This window comes from Narcine bancroftii, chromosome 2 (assembly GCF_036971445.1).
Source record: "Narcine bancroftii isolate sNarBan1 chromosome 2, sNarBan1.hap1, whole genome shotgun sequence".
NCBI lineage: Eukaryota > Metazoa > Chordata > Chondrichthyes > Torpediniformes > Narcinidae > Narcine > Narcine bancroftii.
The window spans coordinates 79,696,990-79,714,330 of NC_091470.1; the positions used below are offsets into that span (position 1 = coordinate 79,696,990).

The 17,341-nt window shown below is 37.0% G+C and overlaps 1 protein-coding gene across 7 annotated transcripts in view; it reads left to right on the plus strand.

Annotated features, from left to right (window-relative positions):
* knl1 (kinetochore scaffold 1) overlaps positions 1-17,341 on the plus strand; it is a 106,439-nt gene that overhangs the window by 57,809 nt on the left and 31,289 nt on the right. For all 7 annotated transcript variants that reach the window (XM_069917191.1, XM_069917193.1, XM_069917189.1 and 4 more), the window contains 6 exons: positions 319-409; positions 767-883; positions 4,165-4,252; positions 10,063-10,143; positions 14,577-14,616; positions 15,834-15,914. In XM_069917191.1, coding sequence (XP_069773292.1) covers positions 319-409; positions 767-883; positions 4,165-4,252; positions 10,063-10,143; positions 14,577-14,616; positions 15,834-15,914 — 498 coding nt within the window. The remainder of the gene's footprint in view (positions 1-318; positions 410-766; positions 884-4,164; positions 4,253-10,062; positions 10,144-14,576; positions 14,617-15,833; positions 15,915-17,341) is intronic.

Below are 17,341 nucleotides of genomic sequence, written 5' to 3' on the forward strand. Positions count from 1 at the left end.
TCTTATGATTCAGAATGTGGCACATTGTTATCTCCAGTATAACATTTCCCTTTGCCTTGATTATAGCATTCCTACTTCAGAGCTGTTATTTCTGAAAACTATTTCCAGCTACTTCAGAATTCTGGTTATTTTGAACTTGGGAAAGACTGCTTAAAATTGTTTCCATATTAATCTCTACTGCAATAATTATATTTTCCTTGTTGTATTTCTTTCACCTTGTAATCCTCTGATATCTGCACAACTCTGCTTTCCAGGAAACTGGTTAATGCTAACTAGTCCAAAATGATCCTAATATTGTTGTTTCCATTTGTTTTTCAGCTTGAAAGATCATTTGTTAGACCTTGATAAGCTCTTATCGGAAGTAAACTTTCCACTTTTGAAAGAGGTCATGCAAATGACAAAACAAGAGGTAAATGTTGACTAGAGCCAAAAATTAAGCTTAACTGTGTTCACTTAGTTGGTCCTACTTAATTAAAATTTGTATTTATTGTTTCTAGCTAATCTGTCTTACTTTCTGAAGAAAGATGCATATTAATATTTGGGGTCATGGCTGCCCTCAGTTATTTTTCTCTGATAATATTGACCTAATTTAGTATTGATATATGCCCACTGTAATATTAAATTATTAGAAATGTCTGCAAAAAGAACCTTGATTTAAGATTAATGAGTCAGTGAACTTCAGATTAGTTTATAACAGCAAAAAATGGCTTAAAAGCATTTTAATTAGCTTTAATTTTGAACTTAATTTTTAAAAATTCTTTTACAGTTGCAACAGTTGCGTTCTTGCCTGAATACCAAGAAAGCAACTTTTGTGAAAATGACTAAAGTCATCTGCCTTGAACAAAAGGTTCAACTATATTCATCACAATTGAATGCATTGAAGGTAATCGCGCTTTAATGAACTCTGTCTGGAAGACTGATGTCAGGATTTGGGTGTTGGGTGCTCATTGGCTAGCATAATCTGCATCTCGAGTGCTAACATGCAAAACATATTGTACAATGGTTAAATCTAGAATGATTAAGTTTGTGCTTTATTGGCAAGATGAAGTACAAGAAATAATTATTTTAAACTTGGAGAATAATTTGATTACATTGCAGTGATACGTTGATGTATTCTATTGGTTTTGCTTGGCAGAATGTGGTTAAAAGTTCACTTTCAGCTCCATTAGACCATGTAAAACCTCCAAGCTGCTTTCCATTCATTTGTGGCCATGGTGTTGAAATGGAGAATTGAACAAAATTATTTGACTTTCAAAACTGCTTTCCTGCTGCATCTGTATATTGACTTGCACAAAGAGCTCTCATCTATTTGTTTTGAGAGTGATAGATTTTTGTTTGAGGATATTGTCAAAGATCTAATTCTTTGATTTATTTCTGAAATTTTCAAATTAAATTAATTTGTATCTTATTTTCATAGAGGATGTTCAGTTTATTATATTCCTCCATTTGATCCAGCAATTTAAAGTTTGCACCACAAGAAGTATGTCAACAACATTCGTAATATTGCAATACAAAATTACCGTGGGATGCTGCAAATTTTGACAGAGCAATCAAGTGGAGTAGTTTTCTGACTGAATACTCATTCAGTTCACCATGACACAGTATGTGATTTGCAAAAGAAAATACATGACAGCAACTGTGGTGTCTCTGAAACCATTTCCAAATACCACAACCTCAAAACATTTAACAAGTTAAGGATAATAAGCATATTAGAATTCAGTTGGAAATTCTCCTGCTTGTACTGAATCCTGACTTGCAAGTGTTTCTACTTTTCTATTTGATTCATTCATTTCCATTGGATTCACTGCTAACAGCACCTTCCATTTCCTAGTGTCTTGCTTAAGTGATTACTGTTTTTTCTGCAAGATTTTTTTAAAAATCAAACATCAGTCAGTTTCAGCTCCATTAGACCATGTTAAACCTCCAAGCTGCTTTCCATTCATTTGTAGCCATGGTGTTGAAATGGAGAATTGAACAAAATTATTGACAGAGGGTGGGGGTGGGGGTGGGGGAGGGGGGGGAGGAGGAGGGGGAGGATGAATAAACCAGCCTGTTGGGCTGTGTAATATCCAAATACAACTGCAACACCTATACACTGACAACACAAAATGTATTGGAAACAATATTTTGCTAAATGAAACAGTGCTTCTGCTATATGGAGTTTTTGGGCACACATACAACATGTGATGTTTGATTTAAAAAAAAAAAATCTTGCTGTTGATTATGCATGGTTTTTGCACCAAAAAGAGCAGCAAGGCAAAATGAAAGAAGAAAGAAGCAACTTGGATGCTTCCTTACTACCAGTGATGAAATCACAAATTCACTTCCAATAATGGTTTCATTAAATGCCCATTAAACAACAGTGCTAGACTTTTCCCTTATTGACCATGGCAATATCCTCTTGGCTAAAATGCAATAATATTAAACCACTGCAGAATAAACATTCCAAATAAAAATTTGCAAATGAATCCTTTAATGAGGAAATGCTAATGGTCTATTTGATTTCATGTGGATTACTTATGGGCACTGTATCTCAAGAATGATGTATTTTCCTTCGAGTCCAGATTTATCAAATGACATTGGGTCCAAAAGAATAGGTAGGTAGGTTGATTGACCTTGTGTTGTGTTGTTATGAAATCTTATGGGTTAATATATCAGGCTTAAATATCTGGGAAAATTGAGGGGGTAGACATTTCAGACTAAAGAACAAGGATGTGGTAATTTAAATTGATTTTAGTCCATGCAAGACATTTTAACAGGAAGAGATCAAGTGTCCCTTTGGCTATTCAATTAAAATTGCTGATCTAATTAATGGCTCAACTCCATTTTGCTACCTTGCTTTTTAACTTTTTCATCACCATACCCTCCCACCCCATTTGTCTCCAGTACCACAATATCCCTCAATTACATAGTAGCCAAAAATCAATCAATCTTAACTTGAATGTACTTAATCACTCTGCATAGACAGAAGCCTGGATGGAAAAACTAATATGACAAAAATACTCAGTAGTTGCAACAGCAACTGTGAAGAAGAAACTTGTTTGTGTTTCAGGTTGACTTCAAGAACGTTTCTCCATAGATCTGTTTGACAAACAATTTTTGTTCACAAATTTTCAGTGTGCAGAGTTTTTCTTCTACAGTAAATCCACATCTCCGAGAGAAGTAGTTTCTCTTCAACTCAATCTTAAATGGACGATGCCTTATTCAAAAACTCTGGCTCCTGACCCTGCCACTAAAAGAAACATCTTAACACCATCTTTTTTAAGCTCCTTCAAAATCTGTGCCAATTTTTCAGTTTTTCATCACTTCCCTCCAAAGTTGGTAACCTTGTATTTCTCTTCATGATATTTCTTCTGTGAAATTATTTTGCCTTCTGTGTATCCACTTCACAACCCACTTCAATACTTTTCTAGTATTATCAGCAAATTTGTATATATTAGGCTGTCTTTTAAAACTACAGATTTTAAGTCATTGAAGCAACAACTAGTTACAGTTACCAGTTTATCCTAACTTTTGTTTTTGGCTTCACTCCCATAAATGTCTTGTTGAGCCACCTTTTTATATGGTAGAAAAAAATGTTTTTAAAAATTCTAGACGACCTGTGCTGCCCAATTATACCCAATTAACCTACAACACCTTTATGTTATAAAGGGTAGGAGGAAACCAAAGCATCTGTAGGAACCCATGCACACATGGCAAGGCATACAAACTCTTTACAGACAGCACTGGATTAAAACTCAGGTTGTTGGCACTGTAAAACCATGCTTACTGTGCTTGTCCTTTTTTAGTCCCTAAACTTGGTAGCTAATTAAAAAAATATTAGTTTTAAAAATATTTAGAGGTCCATTTCAATATTGGTCAGCAAGATTATCAAGGGACATGAAATGAAATTGAAGTTGAGTGAGGATCAGCCATTGAAATACCAGCATGGCAGTGTAGGCTAAAGGTGCTGCATGGCTTGTTTTTCTTCCCATGATTAGCTCTTGACATGGAGTTAACAGAAGTGTTTACATCTTGCTCAGTTTAAGACTGAACCTCAATGAATATATTTGATTCAGATTAAAATAAAAATTCCCTGCACTACCTTGAAAAGAAATATTACCTATTTAAACTAATTTATGAATGGTAAGAATTTCTTATTGTTTTTACTGATCCCTGTTTTAGGCACAACATCAGCAGAAGAAGGAATACGAAGATTCCTTAGATGATCTGCTGCGCAAAATGGATGACTGCCTTGCATCATTAGATCTTGGTAAGTAATTATAAACCATGTATAGCTAAGGAACATGTCATTTACTCTGACACTTCAGCTGATAGAACAAAACTATATCTCATTCATTATTTAAATGGTTAATTAGCTTTCTGGTAACCGATGGAAGAACATCTTAACTCTTCATTATGACAGCCTTGGAAATCTTTTTAAATTATGACTTTGTCGAGAGATGAATGTTCATACCTTCCATCCAGGATCTTGGTGACATCAGCTGATGCAGAAGTTACCTTGACAATCTTGCTAGTGTGGAGCCTGCAGCTGGAGTAAACTTTGAATGCCACTTTGCATTGACTTCCATGTCACATTTTACAATATGCTCTTAGTTTTGTAAATATCAGTTTCAATCTACAGTCTGTACTTATTAGTTATTAGTTGTCAGTTGCAAATTTTAGGTTGTAAACTCTTCATTCTTTTATGCAAGTCTTAATTGTGGTTGAATTAAAGTTTAAAAAAAACAAATGGTTGAAACACTCAACAGATTGGACAATATCTGAAATGGAAGAACAAAGGAGCAGGAGTAAGCCACAGCCTCCAAGACTGCCCTTCCACTTAGTGTGATTGTGCTTAATATGCCCAAGACTTCATCTCTGTTTTATGTCCCAATTTCCCATAACCCTAATTTCCTTTTATGTTTTTTTCCCAAACACCTCGCGCCTCAAATTTACTCACAAGGCATAGGAGTAGAAGGCCCATTGGCCATAAAGTCTGCTCTATTGTAATCATGAGTTGATCCATCCACTCAGTCAGCCCCATTCCCCAGCCCTTTTCTGTAACCTTTGATGCCCTGACTAATCAAATACCTGCAAATCTCTACCTTAAGTACACACAATGGCCTCACTTCCAAGCTTCCTATAGCAACAAGTTTCACAGACTCACAACCCTCAGACTAAAGAAACTTCTCCGCATTTCTGTTTTAAATTGACGCCTTTATATTCTGAAATTATGCCCTCTTGTCCTCGAATCCTCTAGCATGGGTAACATCATTGCCACATCTACTCTGATCAGGCCTTTCAACGTTCGAAATGCCTCTGAGGACCCCCTCATCCTTCTGTACTTCCAACAAGTACAGTCCAAAAGCCGGCTATCATTCCCATAAAGTAACCCTTTCATTCCTGTATTATTCTAGTAAATCTTCTCTGAGCGCTTTCCAATACCAGCACGACTTTTCTCAAATATGGCACCAAAAACTGTACCCACTACTCCAGGTGAGGTCTCACCAGTGCTTTATACAGTTTCAACATTACATCCCTGTTCTTGTATGCTATCCCTCTAGAAATGAATGCCTACATCGCATTCGCCACCTTCACCAATGACTGAGGTAATCCTGCATGAGAACTCCCAAGTTCCTTTGCAACTAAGAATTTTGTATTTTCTCCCCATCTAAATAATAGTCTGCCCATCTTTTTCTTCTGCCATAGAACATGTTCATACACTTTCCAACGTTGTATCTCACTTGCCACCTTTCTGCCCATTCTCCGATCCAAGTCTCTCTGCGGTGTTTCGGTATTCTTAGCGCCACCTCCCCTACCACCTATTTTGATGTCATCCACAAATTTAGACACAAAGCCATCTATTCTATAATCCAAATTGTTTATATATAGCGTAAAGAGAAGTGGCCCCAACTTCGACCCCTACGGAACACCACTGATAACCTGTAGCCAACCAGAGTAGGATCTCTTAATTCCTTCTCTCTGGTGTTTCCTGCCAACCAGCCAATGCTCTACCTATGTTAGTATCCTTCCTGTAATTCCATGGGCCCTCATCTTGTGTGTGTGGCACCTTGTTAAAGGCCTTGTTAAAGTCCAAATACACAACATCTAATGCATCTCCTCTGTCTATCCTACTTGTGATTTCTTCAAAACAAATTGCAATAGGCTTGCCAGGCATGATTTTCATTTAAGGAAACCATGCTGACATAAGCCTATCTTTTCATGCACCTCCAGCTATTCTGTAATCTCATCCTTGACAATTGACTCCAAAAGTGTCATCCAACCACCAACATCAGGCTAATAAGTCTATAATTACCTTTCTGCTGCCGCGCTCCCTTCTTAAACAGTGGAATGACGTTAACGATCCTCCAGAACCATGCCAGCCTGCATTGATTCCTGGAAGATTATTTCCAATTCCTCCACAATTTCTACAGCTATCTACTTCAGAACCCCAGGGTGCATTCCATCTGATCCAGGAGACTTATCTATCCTTAGTCCATTTAGCTTTCCAAGTACCTTCTCTTGCGTGATCTTAACCGCATTCACTTTTCTCCCAGAGAGGCATGAGAGTCTGGTATGCTACTAACGTCTTCCACAGTGAAGACTGATCCAAAATATTCATTCTGTTCCTTTGCCATCTCCTTGTCTCTAATTACAATTTCTTCAGTGTCTTTTTCTATTGGTCATATATTTACTTTGGTCACTATTTTACTCTTTATTATTTTAAAAAGCTTTTGATATCCTCTTTGATATTACTTGTTAACCTCCTTTCATAATTCATCTTTTCCTTCCTAAATACTTTCTTATTTATCTTCCCTAAGTTTTTGTAAGTTTCACAGTCCTCTATCTTCTTATTTATTTTTGCTTCCTTATCTGCCCTCTCTTTTGTTTTTACATTGGCTTCAACTCCTCTCGTCAGTCACAATTGTCTCATTTTTTTTTTCACAATTTTCTTTCTTTTTGGTATATACCTGTCCTGCACTTTCCTCATTTTGTGCATAAACTCCAGCTGTTCTGCAGTCTTCCCCATTAGTGTGCTTTTCCAGTTAATTTTGGCCAGATCCCTTCTTGTGTGACTGTAATTCCTTTTACTCCACTGAAATACTGACACATCGGACTCTAACCTCTCCTTTTCAAATTTCAAAGTGAACTCAATCGTATGTAATCACTACCTCCTCCTTTGCCTTAAGCTCTGTAATCACCTCTGGTTCATTACACAATGCCCAATCTGGAACGGCTGGTGGGCTCATCAACAAGCTGCTCCAAAAAACCATCCCATAGGCATTCCACAAACTCTGAGGTCCTGAACCGACCTGACTTTCCCAATCTACTTTCATATTAAAATCCCCCATAATTATTGTAACGTGGTCCTACTGACATGCCTTATCTATTTTCAATTGTATTTTGTAATCCTCATCCCGGCTACTGGATGGGACCCTGTATATAACTGCCATTGGTATTTTTTTACCTTTACTATTCCTTACCCAACCCATAAGGACTCTACAACTTATGATCCTATGTCCCTTCTTTCCAATGACTTACCAGCAGAGCTGGCCCTTGACCTTGTTGCCTATCCTTCTGATACATCATGTATCCTTGGATGTTCAGCTCCCAGTGACATTCATCCTGAGCCATGACTCACTAATGGTCACAGCATCATACCTTCCAACCTGTAGCTATACAGCATGATCCTCCACCTTGTTTTTTAATGCTGTGTGCATTTTGAGTATAATACTTTTAGACCAGTTTTTCCCATGTACAATGTCTCTGTCATCCCTCCAACTAATATTTTGTCTCATCGCCTGTCTGTCATCCTTGTTGCACACTATCTTCACTCTACTGCTGTTTCCCTCTTCTTCAGCCCTAGCATGGTTCCCATCTCCCTGCCAAATTAGCTTAAACCCTCCTCAACTGCAATGTTAAAACTGCCTGCCAGGATATTGTCCCCTTTGGTTTCAGCTGCAACCCATCCTTTTTGTATAGGTTGTGCATTTCCCAAAAGAGATTGCAAAGATCCAAGACTCTGAAGCCTTGCACCCTGCACCAATTTCTCAGCTATTCATTTATCTGCCTGATCTCGCTATTTTTGCCCTCACCAGCATGTAGCACAGGCAGTAATCCTGAGATTACCACCCTTGAGATCCTGCTTCTCATCTTCCTCCCTAATTCCCTGTATTCCCTCTTCAGAATCAGCCTATTCACACAACCTAGTTTTATTCAGTTGCAAGGTCCTAGAAACTTCATGGCAATAAGCCCTCCAATCTTTCTCATGTCATTAGCAAAATAAATGATATATCCGGTCCTAGAGTGCAGTAAACTAGATTGGAAGAAGAACAAATGATTCATTGTTTCTTTAGGAAAAATTCTTGGGATCTCTGGATATTGGGAAAGGACAAGATGATAAGAAGAAATTGCATCTCCTTTTCATTTTACTAAATTCTAGTTCAGCCATTCTTTTAATGCTTTCATTTGTTCTTGAAATTTTTTTTATCTATGTACTGTCCATTCATTTTGCCTCCTATTCCTCTGTGCAGAGCTTGGTGTTCTTCTTCCTCTTCTTTGTCTGCTCTTGTGTTTGTGTCTTCTATTTCTCTTCTTACTTTCTTGTTGAGCTGCTTGTCTCAGTTTGTTGGGTTTTTTTTTCTCCCATGGTTTCTTGATGTTGGTATTCTTCTTCTGGGTTGGTTATCTGTTGTGTCTCTAGTTTCCTTTTTTTCTTTCTCACCCCTCTTGTTCCAGTTGCTTTCTTTATCTTCCAGCTGGGGCCCTGCTGTCGGGACTCTCAGCTGTTCAATTCCTCGCGCATGCGGAGTTGCGCACCCCTATTTGGCTCCGTGAGCCATTTTTGTAGTCCTGCGGTCGGTGGGTTGCAACCCTGCGGGGTCTCCACTAACCTCGGGGAGTGGGCTCCTCTTTTTACAGCGGGTCTCTGCTTTTTCATGCAGGTAAGGCCTTCACCTTTCTCTTCTGGTGTCTGTCTGTCTGTCTTTTCTTCCTGTTGTTTTTGGTTTTTCTTTCTTAGGTGTCATTTTCTGCACACCTTTATTTCTTATTTGTTGTGATTTGTGTGTCTGGGGCTTTGTTTTTTCTTCACTTTTTTCCTTTTCTGGAGAGGCCACTACTCCATCACGTGACTCCTCTAAGAAATTGCATCTCCTGAAGTTGCATGGAAAAATAGCATAATAATGGAATGGTGGTTGGTGGTTGCAGGGCAACAAAGAGCAGGTCATAAGATTTCAGCACCATTCATGTATTTTTCATCTTTGGCATTTCCCTTCACTAGTTCCAGTCTGCTTTTACAACCCTACCAACCACTCCCAGACTTGTGGCCATGAGAGATGCACCACCTTTCATTCCACTTCTTCCCTTCGCATTGCCACGGGAGTCAAAAAGCTTTTCCAGGTGAAGCAAGAATTCTTCCATTTTCATTATTGGCATTTGGCATTCATAATTTGGTGGTCTCTACATTGGAGAAACCAAAAACAGATTGATCACTTTCTATAGAACCTGCTTTCAGTTTGCAGGGCCAACATTGAGCTCAGTTGCCTCCCATTTGCATTCCCCATCACTCTCACCATGACCTATCTGAATGTGGCATTCGGCACTGTTGTAGTAAAACCTAGTGCAAACTCATCTTCTGTCTGGGTAGATTGCTGCCTTTTGGATTGCATAAAAATAATCATTGCTGGTAATTTATTCATTCTGTCTATCTGTAGCAAAAACTAGTCATTTCTGCCATCAGTTTTTGGCTCAGTTTTTAAAATTTAATTTGCCCTGCTATTAGTAACACATTATAAAGGAGCATAAAGGGTTTCTGATTTTCATTTTTGGTCATTCTGTTTTATCATATCAAATATATTCCCCAGTTCTACTTATCTGTCCTCCAACTTCTCTCTTCCTAAACATTAATTTTTGGAAGAGGTGTCATAGTTCTGACAATAGCTAATTTACCTGAAAAGTTTATTTCTTTCCACAGATATTGCCTGTATACTGAGTATTTTCCGAAATATCTATCTACTAATAATACTTAAGCTTTATAGTACAAATTGTGAACAATGATGGTATTTCTTTTAAATATAGGAAATCTAGATCAAGTTGATGTCACTAACAACGATGAGAGTCTGATGAAGCTGGTGCAGTCTGTGAATGAGAGACGCGAGGGTAAGAAATTGGATGTGTGACAGGTTATGTTGTGTTTGTATTGTATATAGATATGTTTTTGGGAGATAAATTGGGGCAGTTTTTTTAGTGTTGGTCACATACAAACACTTTAAAACAGATCGTATTTAAAATACTGGAGCTCTGCTAATGCTAGACATATCAGCGTCAAGAGCCTTTGCAAAAGCTTTGGAGGGTGCACAAGAGACTTCACTAATTGATTATTGTTTACAAAAGGCAACAGACTGTCTGGAGTGGAACTTGCTGTTCTAGGAGGGACATGTGGTTTTGCAAGCAGAGAGAGTCAATCAAGTTTTTTCTCAGAAAGTGAGAGAGAGTCAGAGATCAGTTCTGCGGTTTTACAGTCAGCAGCACCAGCTGGGACTGGAACAGAACAAGCTGGAAGCTCGTGGAAAACCTCATTTGGAAGACAGGTTGTGAGTGCTTAGTTCAGCCTGGTCAAAGCCCTTGTTGCTCATGCAAGAGGAGAGGACTGCCTAACGTTTCACTTGAAATAAGAGAAACAAAAAAAACTCTGTGGTGACCTGAAAGAAAGAGGTTAACATCTGGAGAACCCTGAGGGGGCAGTTTCGTTGGCAAGACACTGAAGTGCCTGATTAAAAAGGAATCAGTTGTGGGTGTCCAGCAGACCATAAATCTCTCTCTGAAACCGACAAGAACCTTCCCAAGCAGTAACCATTTTTCTTTTAAACTTTATTTAAAGATTTTATCACAAGAATAAAAAGAAAAATTACATTTAAAGAAAAGATAAAAAATAAAATAATAAGATTACAATACAACATTAGTAACCTAACTTAAATCCAACTAACCCCCCCCAATACGCCACTAAGAAAAAAATAAAATCTATATAAAAAAAAACCCACCCTTCCCCCCAAAATAAAGAGTGAAGAGTTAGTAAAATTAATAAAATTATATATATATAAAAAAACACTCACAAGAAAAATAATAATGAAAAAAAAGAATCATCAAATCTAAAATATCACACTTAAAAACATATTTAAGTCAAACTTAATTGCATGTACTTAACAAATGGAGTCCACTTCAGCTTATAAAAAGACATCTTATCTTGAATTGAGAAAGATATCTTTTCCATAATTAAACAGGATTTCATCTCTAAGCACCACCTATCCAAAGTTAATATATTTCTATCTTTCCAAGTAAGCACTATACATTTCTTGGCAACCGCTAAGGCTAAATAGGTAAAAGAAATCTGATAATCATTTAATCCTAAGTCAATTAATGATTGCATATTCCCTAATAATAATATATCAGGATCTAATGCAACATATATATTATATAAACTATTAAATATAGATTGAATACCTTTCCAAAACTGTTGCAATCGGTCACAAAACCAAACAGTATGTAAAAAAGTATTAGCCGTCTGATCACAGCGAAAACAACAATCTAACTTACTAAGACCAAATTTTTTAAATTTCTCTGGTGTTAAATATAATTGATGTATAAAATTATAATTAATCATCGCTAATCAAGCATTAATCAATTTCCAAATACTATTTTGACAAATTTCCATCCAGGCTTCTTCAGCTAGTGTAGAACCTAAATCTTTTTCCCATTTCAACTTATCTTTATCCCAATCTTTCTTACTTTCATTTTCTTGTAAAATACAATATAAATCAGATATATACCCCTTTTTTGGTATTGAAAGCACATATTTCTCAAAACTAGTTTCAGACAATAGAATCATATGCCGACCACATATTTGTTTTACAAATTATCTTAACTAATAATACACAAATACAGAGTTTCCACTAATACCAAATTTCCTTTGTAGTTCCTCAAAAGAACAAAAACATCCTTCGAAAAAACAATCTGATACATTTTTTATTCCTTTCCTTTCCCATTGTTTTAAAATGATATTGGAGACTGTAAAAGGAACAAGTTGATTATTATATAATGGCAATCGCCCAGACCACTTATTTTTAAGCCCCAATTTATTAAGTTTACTCGTCCATAAATTCATTAAATGTTTCAATATTGGTACATCATAAGTTCGTAATAAATTTTTATTCCATCGAAACAAAAATTCATGTGGAAATGTTTCTAAAATGACTGCCATTTCTATCTTTGCCCAACTAGGCGGATCCTCCATATTCATTAGAGCACTAAGAAATATAAATTGAGCTGCCTCATAATAATATTGAAAATTTGGTAATCTTAAACCTCCAAATTGAAAATCCCACATCAACTTTCTCATTGCTGACATTCGTCTTTTCTTGATAAATCCAGTTTGATCTTGTTTGGTTAAGATTATTCTTGAAGCATTACTACTTGATCATCCATTGCACAAACAAATCATCTTTGAATTCAGCACTAAATTTGGTAGTGAGTAGTTAACTTTTATAATGATGCAGGAATGCTGTAGCTGCATGATGTGCAAGCTGGTAGACCCTGTTATTGTTCCAGGTGATCACATCTGCAGTCAGTGTTGGTTGCACAAAGAACCCAAGATTAAAGTTGATGACCTAGAACACACATGTCAAACTCAGGCCCGCGGGCCAAATTTGGCCCGTGATATAATTATATTTGGCCCACAAGATCATATCAAGTATTAGAGCTGGCCCGCTGACCGCCGCGCCAGTATAGCGCATGCACAGCTAATACTATAAATCCCAGAATGCTTTGCAAATGCGTTGGCGTCAGCCCGCTAATTGCCCCCATCTCCTCTCTTTACTTTCATTAGCATCTGCGACCTGTCGCCCAACTCACACGTAATAAACCCCTTACAAAAAATGGCCAAACGAAAGACAGAAAACAGGACCTTTCAAGACAGGTGAGAGGCAAACTCTGACCCCAGAGTTTGATGAACTTGCATCTAAGAAGAGATGCCAAGTATCTGGTTTAGACCCAGGTGCATCAGAGTAAATCACAGTGTAGCAAACTAAGCTTGGATTAATATTTTCTTTGGTTAACTTTGGACTGTTCATAGTTAAAAGATTGAATTTTCATTGAAGCAAGTTGTTATTTTTTTGACTTGTTGGCTTGTGGAAAAAAAATACATTTAAAAAGAGCTTAAAGGCTATAGAGAAATATTAAATATTTCTCATTTGTTAATGCTTCTTCTGGAAAGAGTTTAACCAAAACTATTATTAAACATTTATTTTAATCAGAAAAAGTTTAACATTACATATGTTGAAAGAAGAGAAAACATGGAGATGTTGTTGAAAATTTTCAATAAATATTTAGTTTGCCCCACCACTTAGTCCAAGTTTTTAATTTTGGCCCTCTGTGAATTTGAGTTTGACACCCTTGACCTAGAAAGTGAGCTTCAAACATTTTACCACACCAGGGAGGGAATGGGTGTTTCAGGAGTAAATGCTTCAGATTTGTGCTCAGGGCCAAGAGGATGTGATTACTGGTGAGGCAGGTAGGTGTGTCCAAGAGGTAATGCTGGAGGAACCTCAGCCCTTGAGTTCATCCAACAGGTTAGAGATTGTTTTTCCCTTTGTGGGTGAGAGTAGGCTGGAGGATGGATGAACAACCTGACCATGGCACTAGTTTATGAATCCATTCAAGAAAGGGGAAGAGAAGGGAAATGTAGTGGTAATTAGGGACTATTGTCACTGGAAGAGAATATTTTTCTCTAGCAAAAATCAAGAGTCTAGAAAACTGTGTTGCCTGCCTTGCACCCTGGATACCTTATTGGACTATCAGAGGAATTTTCTGAATGGCAAAATCCACTGGAGCATGTGGAGATCAATGACGTAGGGAGAATGAGGGAATTTGAGCAACAAGTGACTAAATTAAAGGTTGATGGGTCCTTGATTAGTAATGGTATCAAAGGTTGTTGGGAGAGGAGAATGGGATTGAGAAGAAAAATACATCAGCTATGATTCAAAGGCAGAGCAGACTCGATGTCAAAATGCCCTAATTCTGCCCCTACATCTTATGGAATTAATAGTCAATAGAAACATGGTTTTAAATATTTGTTGGTGTGATTGTGGTTCTCTTGTCTGATATTCACTTGAGCATTCAATTGTAATCCCAAAGTTATTAATGCAAACCTGATCTCTTTATATTATTGTTATGTAAAAGATTGAAAAGAAGTTGTTGTGCAATTTACAGTTTTTAAAAAAATCCCACTGTCCAGCATCTATGGGGATTGCAGGACAAATGAATTTGCTGGTTGCTTGAGATTGCATGCTAGTGGATTGGCAAACTGACTCCTAGGGCATGCCATTGTTAAACTTTCAAATTTTTTTACCTATTTATTTTCCACAATTTTTTTTGCCATTTACTTGAATTCCAGATAATGGGGATTTAGCTGTATCACTTTTTTATTGGCTCTCCCAGATTTTTTTACATTCTTGGCATTGACTTCTGTCATTTGCTGCAAGAAAACTACCACAATAGCAATATATAACTCATTGATTAATGTTATCTTTTTTCTGCAGTTCTGAGAAACCTTCAGGAAGAACATTGTAAGATGGAAAGGTATTTGTATTTTCAATAAATGTTGTACTTTCCAATATCATACCAAAAAGTAAAATCACACAATTTTGAATTTTTTAAATTTTCTATGGTTGATCTTTAGTTTTCATGAATGAGCATATATTTATTTGATAAGCACTTTCATTGACGTGTTTAATTATGTCAACAGATTAATTATTTTCAATATGCATATCAGTCATTTTATAAAGAAATGGAGGTAATGTCTGCCAAGGTAGTGGTTATTCTGCTGCGCCCACAGGGAAAAGGAATCTCAGGGTTGTATGTGGTGTCATGTATGTACTCTGACAATAAATCTGTCCTTGGGACAGAGTCGGTATGAATTTGATATTCACAATTTAAGGGTTGAATTATTAGTGCTCAGAGATAAAATGTTTTAATTTGTAATGGTTGGGGTGAATCCAGTTTGATGGAACTTAAAGGTGAAGAGAATCTGTGTGAGTCGCTTTTAGATGAGTAAAGTATGTCAAAGATAAACAAAAACCAGAAGCTTTTGCTTTGTACTGTAAGCTATCTTTCCCAACAACTGTCTTTATCAAGCTGAAGGTCCAAAACATTTGGAGAAGGGATGACAGCATGAAAAAAAAAAAGCCCAGTAGATAAGTCTTTGAGATATGTGGACTTTTGATTATGGCCTGGAAAATCCATGGTTCCCTTAGTTCAGTGTTTCTCAACATTTTTAAATTTCCAGTCATATACCAACTTAAGTAATCCCTTGCTAACCACAGAGCACCTATGGTATCTCATGCCTTAGGTGCTCTGTGGTTAGTAAGGGGATTACTTGAGGCAGTATGTGAGTGGGGATTTTAAAAAAAGGTTGAGAACTACTGCCTTAGCTATGCAGAATGAGACAGGAAAGATTTAAAAGGGTATTTCAACATCTCAGGCCTCAAAAGAATGAAAAAAGTTTTAAAACTGTGGATGTGGTAAAAGTAAATAAACCTTGTATTTGTTGAGAAAAATTTTTAAAATTGCTCCAATTTGCCTTTTCTCTTTGCTGCATGTCTTGTGTTTTTCGAAGTTGTTTTACATTCTGTCCTGGTGCCCTCTTCACAGTATTATAATATTGGTTTCCAATTACTAAAGAGAAGTAATCTTTCATTTGATCTACTCGGTGGTAATCTAAGTCAGTTTCTTTTTGTGTTTTGGCTAATTTTAATCTTGGTATGTATTTTACACTTTTTTTTTTTAACCATTTTCAGTCAGCTTGCTGAAGTTCTTGATGAAAAGTTGCTGCAGGAAAAGGCTGTCAAAATGATGGAACTTAATGAAGAATTTCAGGAGTAAGTACAGAACCTCCACTTCCTAGTTGCTTCAGAGGCCAATCTTCAAACAACAGGTTTTAAATTTTTCATTTGTGTTGAAATGTTACGGCTCAAAAAAGGTATTGAAACATTGACTATCTATTTCTCACCATGGATGCTGCCTGACTTACTGAGTCCATCCACCATCTTGATTTGTTCAAGATCACAGAGTTGTATCTCAGTTGCAGCTCAAGATAGATATTGAAAATTTCTGCTGTACTGCAAGAGGGAGGAGTCACGTGGCAGTTTTCTCCCTGGTTAAAAAACCAATGAGACGTTCTTCATGACTCTGTGCCAGAGAATGATGACAATAGCCTCCTTCTGTCTTGGTAAAAGGGAAGGAAAGAATTCAAATGAGGTATGATGCTTTTTGATTCATTGCCTTGAAGAGAGGGAAAATTTTTAGCACTTGTTATAAGGCTGAATAGTCGATCATGGAACGAATCTTAAGAATAATTTGATCTTTTTTATTAGTTTGTTGTTGTACTCCATTTTGGGTTGGTGAATCTTAGGTGAATATTGGTGTTGGTGCTGCGCAATTGCTCAGCAAAAGGAGGTTTAAGGCACTCCTTCCATCCAACAGCCTACAGGACACCCTTAGGCAAGGTATAGTACCTGTTTAGCCTTCCAATCAGAGTCTTGTGAAGCCATGGATTGCAGATGGTGGATGGTTTTTACAAGCAGACTCTACACATGGGAATTTATGGTTGTGAAACTAAAAAACAATGGCCAGGTGAATCTGTTGATCAATGGCCAGGATTACCCATCCAGTATACAACTGAAGAAGGTGATAGGAAACCACTTCAGTAATTTTTCCTTGTATAATCATGAACTCAACATCAACTACATTCTCAGCTCAAATATGGAGCCTTCGCTGAAGGAGAACAGGGGATGCAACAACTACAATTCAGACAGTCAAAAATCGTGACAGAGAGACACGATCACCCACACCAAAAGGCAAGGCATCTGAATGATGAATCTTCATATCAATTGAGAATTTAATTATATTCATATTGGAGGCACGCAAGTCTGCACATAGCTCTTGCAGACATTTTCTCTAGTTTTCTATACTCTTGACAACCAATTGTACTGTAAGTTCCTTCTGTCTTGTGACCACCTGGGTGCATGTTTCTGAGCTGGCTACTATGATCATATGAGAGACTTTGTTCTCGGGTGTTTTCTTATTCCAATTCCAAAGATTCTTTTGTTCCAGACCAAAAAAGCATGAACTCAGCGGGTTGAGTAGCATCAATGGGGGAAAAAGGAAATTATTAATGTTTTGGATCCAAACCCTTCATCAAGAGTTCCTCCAGAAAATTGTTTTTATTTTGTTAAAGGATTGGGACCCAAAAGTAAACCATTCCTTTTCTCCACATCGATAAAGAGTCTGACTCAAAATATCAACA